At 35.3% G+C, this 18,787-nt stretch overlaps 1 protein-coding gene across 1 annotated transcript; it reads left to right on the forward strand.

The window, feature by feature from the left end:
- Positions 1-4,950: 4,950 nt before the first annotated feature.
- On the forward strand, positions 4,951-16,008 carry LOC112005048 (polypyrimidine tract-binding protein homolog 3; the record flags this gene model as incomplete). Its single annotated transcript, XM_065777732.1, is given in 14 exon segments — positions 4,951-5,098; positions 5,631-5,735; positions 10,555-10,626; positions 10,731-10,807; positions 11,088-11,169; positions 11,892-12,015; positions 12,339-12,403; positions 12,497-12,546; positions 12,743-12,784; positions 12,886-12,937; positions 13,038-13,092; positions 13,191-13,204; positions 15,673-15,780; positions 15,865-16,008. Coding segments are annotated over 13 exon segments (942 nt in total), but the record flags the coding sequence as incomplete, so codon positions are not given.
- Positions 16,009-18,787: the final 2,779 nt, after the last annotated feature.

An 18,787-nucleotide genomic window follows, 5' to 3' on the forward strand; every position in this document is an offset into this window, starting at 1 on the left:
TTTTTCTTCAGGTCGGCGATGTCCTCTTTGGCAGTTCATAGGTGGCCCTCGACATCCTGCCATCACTTGGTCTGATCCTCGGCCTGCTTCGTAGCCGTGGTTAGGTCAGGGGCCATATTATCTTTGGCCTTTGTCATCTCCTCCATATTTTTGATCGCCTCTTTTTTAGATCTGCCTCAGATATCTTAAGGGTTCTCGTAGCTTTCAAGAACTTGTCACGCTCCTGCGCTAAAGCATTACCTCGGCAAAAGTCTCCTTGTCCAGCCTAAAAAGGGCCTAGACGGCCTGCCAACAAAAACAGGTGCGCCGTAAAGAGAAGGGAGGTGCTAAGCAACAAAGTTCAAGTAAGATAAACAGGTATCAGGGGACCCACCATGCCTAGATATCTCTTAAGGTTAAGGGCAACCTCTGGCCCATTCTTGCTCCCAAGTTCAGCCATGTCGGCGGGAAGGAGAAGAGACTTCTCCAAGGCGTCGGCCACGAGGACCCGTAGGTATCAAAACCCTCCTCCTTGTCCGAGGGAACGAGCAGTAGGATTTTGAGGGGCTATTGTGGGGCTCGTAGGCCTAGTAGCCTGGGCCCATTTTGCATTTGGCCCAAGGCCCATGCCGAGGAAGGATGATCGTCCGAGGTTGGTGTATGAAGACCTATGCTTTTTTGGACCCCGCCGAGGACATCCTTGTCCTCGGCGTACCGAGACTAATTTCAGGTGGGGGACAGGCCCAGAACAGGTTGTTACCTCCACACTAAATGCGCTCATCTAACCCCCCTGGCCGCATTAATGGGGATGTAACCCCTTGACAGGGTAACATTGATCATGGTGAACCACTCGAGTACTGATAAGGCATCTGATGGGAAGAACGGTTAGAGGGAAGACAAATGGATGATCAACAGAATGAAAAATTGGATAGGAGGAGGAGAACTATATAAGAGGGGCGAGCAAAGCAGTTAGGGGGAGGAGGAACCTCCTCGGACAAATGCTGAGGAGTTACCCTCAATTGTAAATTGGGTTCACTCCCCTGCAATGGTGAAAAGTGGTTTGTGTTCCGTTGCTAGTTTGTTAGGGCCTAACCCTTCGTCTCACTCTCTAGAAATGTATTGTTAGGGAACCTTTCTAAACTGAGTCCCTACACATACCATTTCATGTTCTTACATAATTCTGTATGTTTCTCTCCTGATAACTGATTATTTAATTGGGTTAACATTTTGGCCATTTTCAATTGGGCTTTAGTATGTGGCTTAGAGTGTGACCAAAAAGTGAACAAATAAGATTTTAGCTCCAATAGACCTTGGGCTTTTCCGTTAACTCTTGACAAGTCCAAAGTTACTATTAATTATATTTAATATCACTCTATAAATATAATTGTACTCTAGGCTTTATTAATAAATTATATCTCAAGACTTTATTGTACATATAACCCCTTCATAAAATATTCGTAGTAATACAAAGTCATGAATGAAGACTGTCACTTTGTAAATTACATCTTAATTCTTGAGTACCCAGTTTAATCATTTTAAGTTATTCATCATATATTTTATGAAATCCAATTTCATAAATATATACTTTAATAATTTTTTACTAAAGTGGTTAGGCCTAACTCTCTGAATAACTGAATCCATTAAACTTATCTCAAAAGAATATTTTATATCTTCGTTAAGAGACTATGAATTCCATCTTGAGAATATATTTTTCATCAACATTAAATATGGCTGCCCAACATACCAAGGTTTTAACCGTTACTTTAGATCTCACTCTTGATATATCAAAGTAACCTACATTTCATGATCAAGTCCATTATTCTCTCAGAATTAAGAGTTCATGTAAATAAAAGTCATGAGATTTATTATCCATTTGACAGTCATTAGAAGAGTAAGAAATCTCACAGCATTCCAGTTCAATATGTTTTAACTCTTAAAACATATAAACACATCAATTAGAAGCCTCCACTTTCTTAATCAAGACAAATCATCTTAGTTGATATGTTATAGTTTTCGCAGATGAAATGTCTAATTTCATCACTGACTATGAACTAAAATTCTGAGTTTATAAAGAACTTGTGACTTATATCTTCTGTGACTAAATCACATAAATCACATACTATGCATCTCATGGACTATATAATAATGTTCGAATATTCATATTACTATTATTTCAGATAATAATAAAACAAATTTATTAATTACAACAATAAGTCATACATAATGTCATGCATAGCATCATATAATAGGATTTAATGACACTAATCCTAACAAATTTATAAATGGGAAGCTAACAACTATTTATTATCAGATGATAACACTTTGTGTCTGTTTGGGAATAACTTATCTAATTTTTGGGGGTAATTACAGTAAACCCACTTGTAGTTTGGCCCAAATTCACGTTGCCTATCTGTAATTTGAAAAGTGTCACTTTACCCACTTGAGGTTTGTACTGTTAGGTTTTCATAACTCACCTCTATTACAAATGAGGATAAAAATGTATTTTTACTCACTTTTTATGTCTCTCTCCTCTCCAAATAAAAAAACCTAAAAAGACAAGAGCAACTAAGATCAAAGTGAGGGTTTTGTTAAATTTAAACGTAACACTACTCACCCACCACCATAACTCCATTTTAAAAGAGAAAAACAAATTAAATGTTTGTTTGAATACCGCTTATTGTTGAAAACTGAAAACACGATAACAAAATAATTTTTAAATATATGAATAGTGTCGTAGGACCCAGTTTTAAAGATTTTTTTTTAAAAAAAGTACTTGTGGGTCCCATGAATAGTGCACAGAACCCACTATTTAAACGCCAGACACACCAAACGCTAGATGCTAGACGCAATCCAAACAATCACGTAGTGTAATTAAAAGAAGAACAAAAGCAAAAACAGAATAACCAAACCAACAAATAATTTAATATATAAAAACTTTTATATTTTGTGTTATACTACTGGTTATTATTGGAGCTTGTACTTGACCAGCCGCTCGTGATCTGTGAGTTTGTTCATAGAGGCAATTTCTCAATTCTTTTATTGGGTATTTGTTCATTTGGAGTGAATGGTGACAAGCTGATAGTGATGGCATGGCAGTGCTTGTTTGTGTCTTTTTTTCTTTTCTATTTTTAGAAAAAATGTTTGTGACTAGTTAAACGCATGCATGGGGGTTTGGTTTGTTGGCTTAAGGGTGCTGTGGGAGTGGTGGTGTTGGATTTGGTGCTGTTGGGTCTCGGGAAAAGACATGACCCCCCTACCGCTTTGAAGAATCCAGTGAAGTTGCGACTATGGTTGAGATTGGTCTTTATTCTAATGAAATTGTTAACCTCTAGTGGAAATTTTTAGCTCAAATTGGTAGATGTAACCATTAGGTGAGGCCTTTTTTTTTTATTGTTGGGTATTGTGTTTCATTAGAACTACAATGAAATACCACAAGTTACATCATATTCCATTTCAGCTAGGACATTATCCAACCAAACCAGATGTCAACATTCTTGGCTTTCTTAGTCATGAGCAACATAGTTTCAATTCTGGTTGAAACAAAAATGGCTAAAGCTTTGCAATCTTAATTTAATGGTATTATCGAAGTGAGAAGTGCAAAAATCCTCCCCTTGCACCAAATTGATGATGACTAGAGCATCTCCCTCAAAAATAAATTTTTGAAAGTTGAAAGTTGAAACTTTTCTACTTATGTATAATTTTGTTTTATAGGAAGAAGGCAAAGTGCTTATTTGTAATGGTTTGAAATTTCATTTTCAATGTTCGTCCATTTTTGAAAAATTTTCAAACCCTATCCTTTTTGATTGAAAGTTATATTTATTTTTGTCTAAAAATGTGTTTTTAATGACAAATTGAGAGGTGGGTTATAGAAGGTTAACGGTGCAAACCTTAGGTGAGCAAAGTGACATTTTTCAAATCACAAGTAGGCAACGTGAATTTAGGCCAAACCACAGGTTAGCTTACTGTAATTACCCTTTTTTTTTTGGTTGAAAGTGTGTTAAAATATACATATATCTTGAAAACCCCATGTCTACAAAATTCAATTTTTATATGGAAATACACACATAACAGATTACCAACGCATTCCTTTATTGCTCACCACCAACATGGTATTGGTTCTGAGTGTCTTCGATGTCTAAATCTTGAAAGTACTTTACATGTCATTTAAGACTACCCTTGGGCAAAGGAATTTTGGATTGCTTTCCCGAGGCAACGAGAAATATCTTCTTTTTCATAAATTGTTGGTAGAGTGGTTACACAAAAATTTAACTAATACATCTCTCAACTCTTTTCAAATGACGCCTTGGAATATTTTATTTGCTTATGGAATTTGGCAACTTTGCCATCTAGGTATAGGATATTCAATCCTCCTTTTGAAACACTAAACTACCTTATGTACAAAACTTCACATTTAGCTATAGAATTTTATCATCTTGCATATAATAGAAAAACAAAAGGAACACAAGTCACTAAAATAATATATTAGCATCCTCCACAACCCCCTTTTGTTACTTTAAATACAAATCGTAATTCTAAAAATAACCTTAGTAAAGCAGGAGGTGGAGGTGTATTAAAAGACAGTCAAGAGATATAGATAAAAAGTTCTTAATTCACACTGGCACTACCACAAATAAATATGGTTTAAAAAAGATTTGGGAATTAGAATATAAACATATAAATCTAGAAATTGACTCTCAAATTCTCCTCAATTGACTAACAACCTATGGTGCACTGGCACCAAAACTTTTTATTTTAATTTTGGATTGCAAGATGCTATTTGGTCAAGAATGAATCGTCCTTCTATGTTACGTCTTTCATATGAGTGCCCAAGGACAATATTAGCAAAAATCTCCTTAAATAATAAATAAATCCTATGTTTTATGAAAAAAAAAAAAATAGTATTAGTTTATTATAAAAGGCCGTGTATATAAATTTATTAAAAAAAGAAAAGAAAAGAAAAGAAAAGGCCGCGTCTATATAAAGAGAGAGCAGTAATTAGTGCGAGTGAGATTGAGATTTGAGAAACAGAGAACAGACAATAAACACAATACGCGTTGCAGTAGCGCAGTTCCCCTCTCAATCCCTCACTCGTCAATCATCATCACTTTCTCTGTCTCAGGCAAGCCAAGCCAAGCTGATTTTCTTTTTCTTTTCTTTTCTTTTCTTTTTTCATATTTTATTTTACTTCGAATGTACGGTCCGTTTGGTTGGTGAGAAAGAAAAAGAAAGAAAGTTGTGAACTTCGAATTTGGAATCTATCCACCTGTTTGTTTGTAGATTCTTTTCGATTCAGAACTTTCTCCTTTTCTGATTTCTTTTATGACCTAGGGTTTTGACCTGCACTGCACACACCCTCTTTTGTTATTGTTGTATAAAAATAATTAAATGTTCTTTTAATCTTCTTGAAATTATGATTTCCTTTATATTGTTTTGATTTAGGGATTTCGATACTATATTTGTGTTCATTTCAAGCAAGCAGTTGAGTGTTTAATTTAGTAGTGCTGTCTGTAATTCAGCTTCGCAAAAGAAAGTCCGTTTGTTTGCATTTTGAATTTAAAGAAATAAACTTTGTTGTGTGTGATATATATTAATTTGATTGCTTCTAAATTCAAAGCAATGCTAAACTGATTTTACGGTTGGGTTTGTTACAGCCAGGGTCAGGGTCAGGGTCAGGGTGAGCGTGGTTCAGCTTCAGCACAATGACAGAACCTTCTAAGGTCATTCACGTTCGCAATGTGGGCCCCGAAATATCTGAAGTATATTCTCACTCTATTTTCTTTTAAATTCTACTATCCAAATTTAATAAGACTGCCTATCACTTTCGCAAGAACTGATCACTTTTTCTCCACTACTCACAATTCAAGTGTCCCACAGAAGGAAAACCATTTTTATACATACATATTTCAAAGGTGTTTATGGATGGTAATAATCTCTTGTGAGACTCTATACTATAGTTAGTAAGTTTCTTAAACTAAATAGTTTTGAAATCCATGTTTTTTTTAGTAAGTTCACCAATACACTCTGTGAGGTTGGAAGATGCTTGTGTTGGAACAAACGCATAGATTATTTTTGGAACCTAGAAGATTCCTGGTAGTGTTTTTTGGTTAGAAGGTAGCTGTGTTTTTTGGTGAGTTGAGATTTGAGAGCTTATTGATTTTCTTAATATAAGAGCACTGTTGGGTACATTAGGGTTTTGGGCTTGTGAGGGTGTTGAGTTTGTGAGTGGTATTGAGAGTTAGATATTTAGGTAAGTTTGTGTTTGTGAGGCTTGATTAAGTTTAGTTGTAATCTATATTGTTGATGGTAGATTTTGGTTGGTGTCGTTTTCTTGATGTTCTTGCCTCTTTCGTACATTTCCTATGTACAGGGCTGTGTTTTTTCAATAAACTTTTAAGTTACTTATCAAAAAAAAAAAAAAAGATTTTGGTTGGTGTTGGCCATGGAGGTAAGCACGAATTGGTTGAACCACGTTAAATTTTATGATTTGTGTGGATGTTTTTAAGTTCTTTTGGTGTGAATGTGCTTCCGTAGTCCCAAATTCCAAATTTCCAACATACCCATTTATATTGAAGAAATAGAAAGAAGTTGGGGCCTTACTTGGATGGCTACCATTGTTTAACTCATAGGAACACAATCGGGTAGGATATATCGTAAAAAAAGAAGTAAAAATTGCAACAACTATGTTTAAAATTACTAAAGAAATTACGTAGCAGTAGATAAAAGATTAAGATAATTGCTGAAAGAAAAATTTCACCATAATTTTTACTTATCAGCTACTCTTCTTTATTCAGCATATGTTCAATGTGTATTTGCACACAGAAAATAGGAAGATTGAAAGAGTTGATCATTGAAGTGGAGGATATGAAACTGAAAAGAGAAATCAAATTTACAATAATCTCTTCTTGTACTATGAACTTTGATTTACTTTCCTTTTAAGCTTCTTGCAGTCTAAATATATCGTTTGTATTACATATATGCATGCTCTTGCAACATGGATTGGGAGTAAAAAGTATAAAGTGCTAAGATGAGTTGATTCAAACATCTCATATTGAAAGTTAATGTTGTATATAAATTTGATTATTTTATAACTGATATGGGTCATAAGGTTTTCATTTCATTAGGGGTCATTGATGTGTTTCCTAATATTGGTAACATCACTTTGTAGTTTTAATCATAACTAGAGCCGTAAATTCAGTGGGAACCACTAATTATAGGGGGCATTAATTTAATTTTTAATGCTCAATCAAGTGCCAAGCACAACTAACCAACAAAATAATTGTCATATATTTTGGTAAGAATTAAGAATTTTGGAAGTCACCTTTTGTGATGCCCCATATTTGATTGGATATTGATTAAGTGTGTGATGTGTGGGTGTGTGACATCGAGCATGTACTAGGTGATCTAGGTTTTATTAACAAGGTGGAATCGATGAATTTAAGAGATTAGCTCCTCCAGTTTTTGAGGGAGCCACTGAACCTATGGAAGCGGAAATGGATAATTGAAATGAAGAAGGTGTTTAGAGTGCTAAAATTCTTAGGGTAAAAATGTGGGTTATGCCACCTACATGTTGTGAGGAGATGCTTATAATTGGTGGAAATTGGAGAGGACAAGTGTGGCCACGAGTCAGAATCATGTACTTGGAAGGTGTTTAAGGCTGCATTTTATGAGAAATACTTTCCCAAGAGTGATCGCTTCCAATGTTATCGATTTCGTGCCATTCCGGCCCGAACAGCTGGAATATTTCGTACTGGTATGCAAACCGGTATGAGAATACCTCACGTTCCACCTTGGATCAGATTTCGGCCTATTTATTCCGTCTATTTCGGCCAATTTCGGCCAATACAAGATTTTGACTGAAAAAAAAAAAAAAAAAATTTCCTACCTCCTCCTTTTGGGTTTAGTGTTTTTCTTCCTCCTCTTCTTCTTCTGGTTTCGGTCAACTACCTAACTACCTCTTCTTCTTTATTTGTGTGTCCTTAGCTGTCCTCCACTTGTTTTTAGACTTTAGAGTCTTTAAGCTTTAGATATTTTCTTTGTTTTGTGGTGTTTATGAGCCCCACCTAATACTCATTCCTTCTAGGCTCTTTTGTTTTGTCCGTTTGAATTTAATTAACATTTTTTTCTTTGTTTTGTTTTTGTGAACCTCACGTGACTCATAATAAAATGGAAACTTTCAACCTTTTAATTCTACAGTCACTAAAATTAGAAAAAGCGCATAGGACTATAAAATTTTTTACAACTTTTTGTCACAATTGTGATGTGATAGAGTGTGATTGGTGAAAAAAAAATTATGAGTCTATATTTGAGTGATGGTTAACCACTCACAGTTTGCCACGTCAGAATTGTGACAAAAAAATTGTGAAATAATTATGATCCTAGAACTAATCTTAAAATTAACATTTAGGGTTGTCTTTTTTTTTTTTTCCCTTTCATATTATTACTCTCATTATATTCTATATATAATTGAACTAATAGCTGCTGCTGTTGTTGTTGTTGTTGTTATTATTATTATTGAACTGATATTTGAGATTAAAGATAACCTATTAGTTGAAATATATACTTATAACTTTAAAACCTTCAATAATTGATTATATGGATTTTTTTTAATCAATAATATATATATATATATATATTTATAAAATAGTGGTAAGCCCGAAACAGTACGCAACGGTACGTCAAAATAGGCAAGTACCAAAACATTTTGTTTCAATGGACAAACTGAAATGGGGTCCAAAATGGTATTCATAACATTGATCACTTCTAGAAAGAAAATGAGCTCATTCAGCTAGAACAAGGAAACATGATGCCTAGTATGCAGCAGAATTTGGTAAGATGGTCAACTCAAATGGCAACACGCCCTGATAGATTTGGGACCTTGCTCTCTTCATTTGCCACTAATGCAAGAGCAAATTTGGCTAAGTAGCAGATTCTGCTTTTGGCAATTGTCGAGTTTCTTTATTTCATCTTAATGAACTCATTTTCTTTCTAGAAGCAAACACTCTAGGGAAAGTATTTATCATAAAATTCAGCCTGAAAAACCTCCCAAGCTCATGGTTCCGACTTGGCCACGCTTGTCCTCTTCTAGCTACTACCAATCCTAATTTCCTTGCAACATGTAGGTGGCATAATATAACTTTAAAACCTTCAATAATTGATTATATGGATTTTTTTTAATCAATAATATATATATATATATATTTATTTATTTATAAAATAGTGGTAAGCTGGAAACAGTACGCAACGGTACGTCAAAATAGGCCAGTACCAAAACATTTTGTTTCAATGGACAAACTGAAACGGGGTCCAAAATGGTATTCATAACATTGATCACTTCTAGAAAGAAAATGAGCTCATTCAGCTAGAACAAGGAAACATGATGCCTAGTATGCAGCAGAATTTGGTAAAATGGTCAACTCAAATGGCAACACTCCCTGATAGATTTGGGACCTTGCTCTCTTCATTTGCCACTAATGCAAGAGCAAATTTGGCTAAGTAGCAGATTCTGCTTTTGGCAATTGTCGAGTTTCCTTATTTCATCTTAATGAACTCATTTTCTTTCTAGAAGCAAACACTCTAGGGAAAGTATTTATCATAAAATTCAGCCTGAAAAACCTCCCAAGCTCATGGTTCCGACTTGGCCACGCTTGTCCTCTTCTAGCTACTACCAATCCTAATTTCCTTGCAACATGTAGGTGGCATAACCCACCTTTTCACCCTTAGAGCATTTTAGCACTCGAAAAACCTTTTCCTTTGCAATCATCCATTTCTCTACTTCCATAGGTTCAATGGCTCCCTCAAAAGTTGGAGGGGAATCTCTTAGATTCAGTCATTCCACCTTGTTGACCTTGGCGCTGCTCCATCATTCTAGTCAAGTTATCCCCAGTAGTGGCTTGCTGCTGAACCACCCCAATTAAGGTTTGCATCAATTGAAACATATCTAGTGGTTGGCCTTGATTAAGCCTAGGTTCTTGACATTTGCCTTGCTGATTCCCATCATTACGAGAGTTGTTGCTAATGTCCATGAGTCTCCTATTGCGTGGTGGCATCTTAACCTATGTCCAATATACACTAGCATGTTAAGAAAATTCTAATTCAATAAAAATTGTTAAGAAAATCAACTTTTAGGTACCATAGGACGTACCCCAAATTACCTAAATTCTACCCCACTCATAATATTTTTATTTTTTATTTTAATCTAGACAATCCTAAGGATGAAACCTAGAGCTTTGATACCATTTTGTAACACCCAAAGATAAGCATTGCCATATTTGCACTATACCCCAAAAGGACAAGTCTAGTCACAATTGAGACTTCTTGTAGTTTTTAATAAAGCTTAAATCAACCCAGTATATGTGATATGCTCGATGTGAAACTTAGCATACACTCAATCAACATCTAATTAATCTGGGGCATCACAACTTTATTAAAAAATACTAAAAATTTTAAATGTATTATATGCTATACTTTTGCCTGTTGTGTTCTACATTTATTTTCATGTACTCGTCTATATATATTTTACAGATTTTGTATCTTGGATAATTGCATCTTTGACCCAATTTAAATTATTCATACCAGAATGATTTGCTTCAGCTATTCCAGCCATTTGGAGTCATAACTAAGCTTGTGATGCTTCGAGCAAAAAATCAGGTTGTGACTTTGTGCAAAACGTGGTAGAGACAGGTTTTTTATTTTTTAAATTAAGCCAAACCATAGATCTGACACATTTTGTTTTGTCTCTGCCATGCATGCAGGCTCTTATCCAAATGCAAGATATTCCTTCAGCAGTTAATGCTCTGCAATTCTATGCAAACGTCCAGCCAAGCATAAGGTATAACAGATTGTTTACTTAAAAAAAAAAATATATTGGTAAGTTACGCATCCAATGGGTTTTGAACCCATGACCTCACTACCCATCCATTCTTATGAGAAGAGGAAGTACCATTTATGTTAGAGCTTATTGTTTACTTTGGTATTTGATTTCTTTGTGATAGGTTTTATTATTTTACTATCACCTTAGTCTGCAGAGCTATTAATGCACAATTTGTTTCCAAACTAGTCTAATTTCAAGATTTCATATATGATTTAACTCTCCTTTTGTTTTGCCCCAGGGGGAGGAATGTTTATGTCCAGTTCTCATCACATCAGGAACTAACAACGATGGATCAAAACACTCAAGGACGAGGAGATGAGGTTGGTACATTTTTAATTATTATTTGAGAAGTATAATTCATATACCTTGTTATGTTTATGGAGGAAAGTAATGTGTATAGAAACTTTTCTGTGGCCAAAATAATTTTTACTAATTTCCCGCATAAATAGTAGAAGTAATTTTTCTAATAAGAAAAAATTGTTGTCTGCTGATAACGCAGTAATAAGGTGGATACTTATCCCCAAAAAAGAAAAAAAAAAAAAGAAGAAAAAAGAAAAGAAAAGAAAAAGAAAAATTGCATGATAATGAGGATAACTGTTTCTTGTCTGTTGACTGCATATTATATTGCTTATTCAATTACTCTCACTGAGATACCTTTCTAAAGGTTATCTAAGGAACTTTATTCATGTGCTTTATGCACACAGTTACTGCTTTGCTTCTACTGTGCTTTTCATTGAACTTTGAACATGATAGTATATCAGAAGAGAAAGAGGAGTTTTTTTTTTTTGTGAGGATGAATGTTTGGCTTGAATCAAAACAACCATTTTCTTTTTTTCTTTCTGATTTTTTTTTAATATCTCACGTTTTATTTTCTCTTGTTTACCTTTTCATTTCATCTTGACCATTTTTTTGGCAATCTCTACTTTACATAGTAGATTATTATTTTCTCTGGATCTTTTTCTCTATCTATATTCCTCTATTTATTCTCTTCTCTCTCTTCTGTCTATCCTGTTTTGCTGCCGGGCACTATCTGGATGCTCAGCCAAATCGAATTCTCCTAGTTACAATTCACCACATGCTATATCCAATAACAGTGGACGTGCTGCATCAAGTGTTTTCTCCGCATGGATTTGTGGAGAAGATCGTCACTTTTCAGAAGTCAGCTGGTCAGCCTCCTCAAGTTTTCTCTCTTTCTTCCTTTGTCTCTCTTTATATTACATTTGTCTTACAGCTGGATGGGTCAATGTTGTTTTGTGGAAAAGAGCCATGTTAATTAATCTCATAATTGGCATCAAAATGGCCCCTATAAATTGCTTTTTAGATAAGAAACGCTTGTAGTTATAATTTTCAAAAATTTAGTGGGTGTACTGTTGTTTGCATGATCATATTCCTTGTAATCTAGAATGAGATAGGTCACTCTAATAGAAATATTCATGCTGTCTTACTTTGTTTCTAATAGCCTTTCATCTTTTGTGTGCAAACTATGTAGGTTTTCAAGCCCTCATTCAGTATCAATCACGTCAGAGTGCTGTCGTAGCTAGAACTGCACTTCAGGTATTGTTTTTTATGAACTGGAAGCTTTCTTGACGTCTAAATCCTGGCTTGATTTCCAAAATAGTTTTAATTGTTGTTGGTGTTATGTTATAGGGACGTAATATTTATGATGGTTGCTGTCAGCTGGACATTCAGTACTCGAAGTAGGTTTTAAACCTTTTAGCAGTTTGCATTTTGCATGTATTTGGGTTCCCAAAGCTTGTTGTCAGCTTGCCTGTGTCTTTGGGTGTATGCTTATTCTTTCATTATTGTTTATTCATCTGTTCTGGAGATTAATTCCACCCCCCCCCCCCCAATTCCCCCCCCCCCCCCCCCCCCCCTTTTTTTTCATGATCCAAGCCTTGACGAGTTACAAGTAAACTACAATAATGAGCGTTCAAGGTGGGTGGTAGCATGTGGATTATGAAACCAGTTACTCTATTTCTTTGACATTAATCCTTCATTGGTGCTAAATTAATTAATTTATGTCCATCATTGTGTAGGGATTTCACTAACCCAAATCTACCTACAGAACAGAAAGGCAGATCATCACAAGTATGTGCTTTTGTCCTTTGATGTTGATGTTATATGCATTTGTAAAAATGTTGTTCTTTGCCTATTATTCTAATTTTTTTTTTGTTCCATCATGTGATAGCCCGGGTATGGGGATGCAGGAGGCATGTATGCCCTTCAAGCTACTGGACGGGCAGGTGCTTAATTTGACAGTTGTAAATTGCTTTAACAAGTCAATTGTATTTTGTGTTCTTCAACCATTTACTGATGAGTTTTTCTTTTTAATGTCTTCCAGTTCCATTTCCACAGGTGGGTATTGATCAGGCCATGAAGAAGTCTTGAATGAGATAATTATCTGAGTTGGAGGATGCTATCTATTTATATCTTTGTGGTGGATAATATGGGATGTCTACAGAATGACTATTCTCCTTTTCTATCTAGTCTTTGTTTGAATTAAAATTTTTCTTATAAATGTACTATGATTTCCTTAAAACTTTTCTTTTTTAAAACACTATTGGATTGGATGTCTATCATAGGAGGTCGTTCTTTTTTTTCAGTTTATGATTTTGAGGGATGCTTGTAATTTTTGTATTTGATTGTTTTGGTCCCCTGCTGTATACTTCCTGTATGCTTGGGTGACTCCGTATGACTTTGAATAAAATTTTCTTTACTTAAAAAAAGAAAAGAAAAGAATTCAAGCTTGTCATATCCTAGCATACAATGGACTCATTCTTATAGACTCATCATAAAATCTACTTAAAAGTCTTGGCAATTGAGAAGACCTATTTATTTTGTTATATCTTTTTTGTTTGGTGCATGTGGGTGAGTTTGGAGGAGGGAGGTAGGGAGTTTTTTTTTTTTTTTTTTAATTTTTAATTTTAATTTTTATTCCCTTCGTGATAAGCCAACAGTTTATTTTTAAATGAAATGACTTGTATGTTAGAAAGATATGTTCGACAGGAAAAGAATGCTATGATTGTATTCTTCTAGAAAGATTCCATTGGTGAGGTATTCCTAGTGAGTTGTCCCTATTCTAGACACTTCTAGAAGATACTATTGGTGAGTTGTCTTTACAGCTGTCACTATCTGAATATTCTTTGTTATATTTTGTAATTTTTTCTTTATATATATGTAATGGATTGAGTGAGGGCTTTATGGCTCCATTTTTCACCCATATTTTCTCCTCATTAACATTGTACAATTCCAAACACTCAGAGCAAAGGATCCAAAGATACACTCAGAGCCTGACCCTTAAGTTAAGATACACCCAGATTCTACAATGATCTTTCACAGTTAAGCAGAATTATTTTGAATTACAGTGATGGAAATTCCCCAACTCAGTGCAAGACTATTTAGAATTGAACTGCAGCCAACTCCTTTGTATTCTATCCATGCTCTGGCATGATTTATGCTTCTAACTCTCTGCTCTTCAATTTTTATCTTCCTTGCATTGGTTCTGAATTTCCTTATGAAGCCGTAAATGATAAACAGCTTCCCACCTAGCCCCTAGCTAGCTTAAATGGAGAAGCTCATAAGCTTCTACCTTTCAGGTTTCTGATTCCCCAACCTATCAGCTCATCTCATGCTGACTGAGCATTAGAAACTAGACAAACTCCCATGCCCTCCAAATTCTCTTGGTGAAAGAGCATTAAAAAAAGAGATGGCTCTTGCATTCAATGCATATTCTGCAGAAGATACAGGCAGTGTCACCTGTATAACCCAATTGCAGCATCCTATCTCTTGTAGAAAGCCTGTTCTTGAGCGCCAAACAGCTGACAAATGCATGCTTAGGAATGTGCATTGAAACCAAATTAGTTTCCGCCATGGCACTTCTTCATACTTTGTTCTCAGCTCCTCCCAGGATGCTGCACATGTGAATATGCCTGATCTAGAAGCAGACTGGATAGCCCTGTCCCCTTCTTTCAGCTCCGCGCCTCCGCCAAGCATAATTTGCTTTGGATTGATATCAGATCCAATTCTAGTTATTAAGTACACTAATAACCTCAGCATCAAGTCTGCTCGCTGCATCATATATGACCCTATAAAAACACTTCAGGTATAGGGCCCTATCTCGATGCCATCTATCATGCCATAAGAATATCTCTTTTCCCATGTTTAACCTTAAAGCTCAGAAGGCTTCTGGCGACATCACTCAATTTCAGCATTTTTCTTTTCTCCATCCCCCAGTGTTGGAGTTTTAACTGCAATACTAGCTAGCTAGTTGAGCAAGTTAAACAGGCATAAATCTGCGGTGATTTGGGCTATGATCCCTCATTGTCTTATGTGGGGTATTTTGTGGGAGATGGAATGCTCGTACTTTTGAAGGAAGTGAGAGATCAATTCCTGACTTGAAGCTGTCTTTCTTTCAGACTTTGTTTGAGTGGACAAATGCTTTGGGTGTTTTTACTTTTAATTCTTTAGCCTACTTGCTTGATTGTTGTACTTTTCATGCACTGTAATTTTGCTGTATTTCTGGCTCCTTAGTACACTGATTGTGTGCTTTGGTTACTTGTTTAATTTTCATTTTCTTCAAGGAAGCATTATTTACTTACCATTAAAATTGCAATACCCTAATTTTGATTATAGGATCTTGCTAGGAGATATCGGTTTTGGTTGACCCTTGTTTTGACAATTATTCCAACTTCTTTAACTTCATGAGACTCCCCCATCTTTAACATACATTGCAGTTCTCCTTAATTATATGTATTTTAGTAGTTGCACTAATTTTTCCCTAAACATGCACCTGATTGAACATTTTGTTTCTTTTCAAAATCTAGATGGCCAATGCAGCAGCCATTGCGGCTGCTTTTGGAGGAGGTTTGCCTCCTGGAATAAGTGGGACAAATGACAGGTGTACAGTCCTTGTTTCCAATCTCAATCCTGATGTAAGAAATTTTTATTTTTATTTTTATTTAATTTAAAGATTTTGCTCAACTCTTGTCTTCATGTATTACAATCCTTTGTTTCAGAGAATAGATGAGGATAAGCTCTTCAACCTTTTCTCCTTATATGGAAACATTGTGAGAATTAAACTTCTCCGCAATAAACCAGATCATGCACTCATTCAGATGGGTGATGGCTTGCAGGCTGAACTGGCAGTTAACTTTTTGAAGGTGAGGTTTGTGTATATTTTCCAAATATGTATCTTAAAATTTATTTCATTAAACTGTGATTAATAAGATTCAATTGTCTTTTTGTCACTGATTCCCGTAGCATGTCAATTTATTAGATCTGATGAGGGAATCAAGTTATGTTCTTTGTATACAATACCTTGCAGGATTTGCGGACACATTTTCTTACAGTTGTGTATTGATATTTTGGTATAACTGTTTAAGTGGAACTTTATAGGATCTAGAATACCCTTTTTTCTTTCTCACTTTTTACTGACAGAACTTGATAATTACAGTACCTGTCGGAAAAAAATTCCCCATTTACATTGATTTATGGGGTCTCCAAATTCTGGAATAAAAATAGTGAGAAATATGGATGGTAGTTTGTGTTTCAACTTTTTGGTTTTCATATTGACTAATGCAATTTCAATTTTGATTTGCAAGAGCTAATCTTGTGAGTCCAAGTTGAAGACTTTCTTCACTTGAAAATTTGTGAAATGGATTGTTGATTTATTATGCTCATTAACTAGACCGATTGGCTCTCCTGATGCAAACAAAACAATAGGCAAGCAGGAATTGAAATGAAATTAAAGGCTAAGTTGTTTAGAAGCGCAAGAATGAGAATTCAACTCTTCAAGAGCACTCTATTGGAAACTAGAACTTAGGCTAAAATATGTATTCTAATCAAAACTGAGTTCCAAGTGCAGCAATGGGCTATTTATACAAGCTGGGCTCAAGTACTAGCTCTTGAGATCTCTAACTAACTCAGCACATGAACTTGCACCAGTTGGCACAAGGCCTAACTAATAGTTAACCAAATCTGTTTATGGACATGATCTATTCCACCTCTATGCGAGGTGATGGTTGTAATAAAATCTGTTGGAAGCCGGCTAAGAGTAAAGGTTTTGAGGTTCGTGGATATTATCATTCTGTATCCCCTTCTAATGTCATGTCATTCCCTTGGAAATTGGTGTGGCAAGCGAAGGTCCCTCCTAGTGTAGCCATTCTTTTCATGGTCTACTACTTTGGGTAAGATTTTATCTCTAGATATTCTTCAGAAGAGGAGAATTATGGTTATAGATTGGTGTTGTATCTTGTATGTGCATATGGTGTAGGGAATCGGGGAATCATCTTCTTCTTCATTGCCTATATAGTGTGTGAATTATGGACAGTGGTGTTTAGCTTGTTTGGAACCCAATATAGCTTTGTGGAGGTTTGTGCCACATTGCATAATGTGGTGTATTTGGAGGGAACTGAATGCTAGAAATTTTGAGGGATGTGAATGTTCTATTCTCGAGATTAAATCCTTTTTCTTTCATACTTTACTTGAGTGGAGTTTAGTTTTACAAACGTTTTATTGTTTTTCTATTTCTGATTTGTTGGATCATTTTAATTTGGGATCTTGATTGTATTGTACCCATAGTACATTTCAAGTGCACTTGGGTCTGTCTTGTTTTCAATAAAATTTTCGTTACTTAAAAAAAAAAAAGAACATGACACTGAAATACTTCATAAAGCTACTAACTATACTCTGGCTTCTGGCGTAGGGTTGCAATGCATGCTTTAGGCTGTGTTGCAACAAAGCTATTACTACTTAGCTAGCTGCTGCTTCTAGACTTGCAGCCATCTTGTTGATTATTCTAAGGCATAAAGTCGCAGCATCATTGCTAATTTGTTCTGGCTCAAATGCACATGTTCCTCCCACATGAATGAGTGGAGTGCAAGGTTGTGGGTTCTAAACCATTGGGTGTGTAAATTACCAATGAAAAAAGCTAGAAATTTGGCTCATGGGATAGGGAATTATAATGGGTTATGACAAACTTGAAGAGAAAATGTTTCTGTGTTCCTGTCATTAATCTTGCCTGGACTGCACATATATTTGGCCACATTTGGATTGGAAGAAACACTAGAATCCATGGAGGGGAGTGTCAAAGTGAGGAGTCTTTGTTTCGTTATCTGTGCTGTGTTAAGGATAAAATTTCTTCCAAGCCTATGAAAAGATCAAGGCAATGCCAACGTATGAACCAAAGATGGGAGTTCTTTATTTTCCAATGAAGTCCCTAGTAGTTGTTTTGTTTCTGGTTTCCATTGTTTGAGTTGTAGATCTAATTGTAAAGTCTCTGCAGTTTTTTACTGCTTGATTTTGGTTGTAAGTTCTGATTTACTTCTTTTGGGTTTAATGAATTTATTAATCTAAAATTAAAGTCGATTATGATTTTACTGATCTTTTTAGGGTTTTGATTTTCTTGTCATGAGTTGTCAACAGCTGTTTTTTTTACTATGGAATAGAATATGGAAACACTGTTCCATGATTCTGAAAATCCATGAATCAAAATCTTTGTTAACCATTCAGGTTCCAAAACATGAATGCCGCATTCAGTCATTTGAAACCACTGATAATGAATGAGTTGATCCCATATCATTAGTCTGTCCATATCTTTGACAAACTTCCTCTTCTTAAACGTCACTTTCAACTCTTATTGGTTACAATATTTCTGGTAGCATTCTTGGCTCTGGCTTGTACTGGTTCTGAAATCTACATTTTGAAACTACTGATATAATTGAATGAGTTGATCTTATATCACTGGTTCTGTCTGTATCATTTACAACATTCCTTTTATTTCATGTCACTTTCAATTCTTTTTGGCTCATAGTATTTCTGGTAGCATTCTTGGCTTTGGTTTGTACTGGTTGGGAAATCCACTTATTATTAGTGTATATGTTAACTTTTGTTCTTTACTTTTTTTTTTTGGGGGGTGGGGGGTGTGGAGTGGGGTTTGGG

The sequence above is a fragment of the Quercus suber genome, unplaced genomic scaffold, assembly GCF_002906115.3.
Source record: "Quercus suber isolate HL8 unplaced genomic scaffold, Cork oak 2.0 scaffold_162, whole genome shotgun sequence".
Classification (NCBI taxonomy): domain Eukaryota; kingdom Viridiplantae; phylum Streptophyta; class Magnoliopsida; order Fagales; family Fagaceae; genus Quercus; species Quercus suber.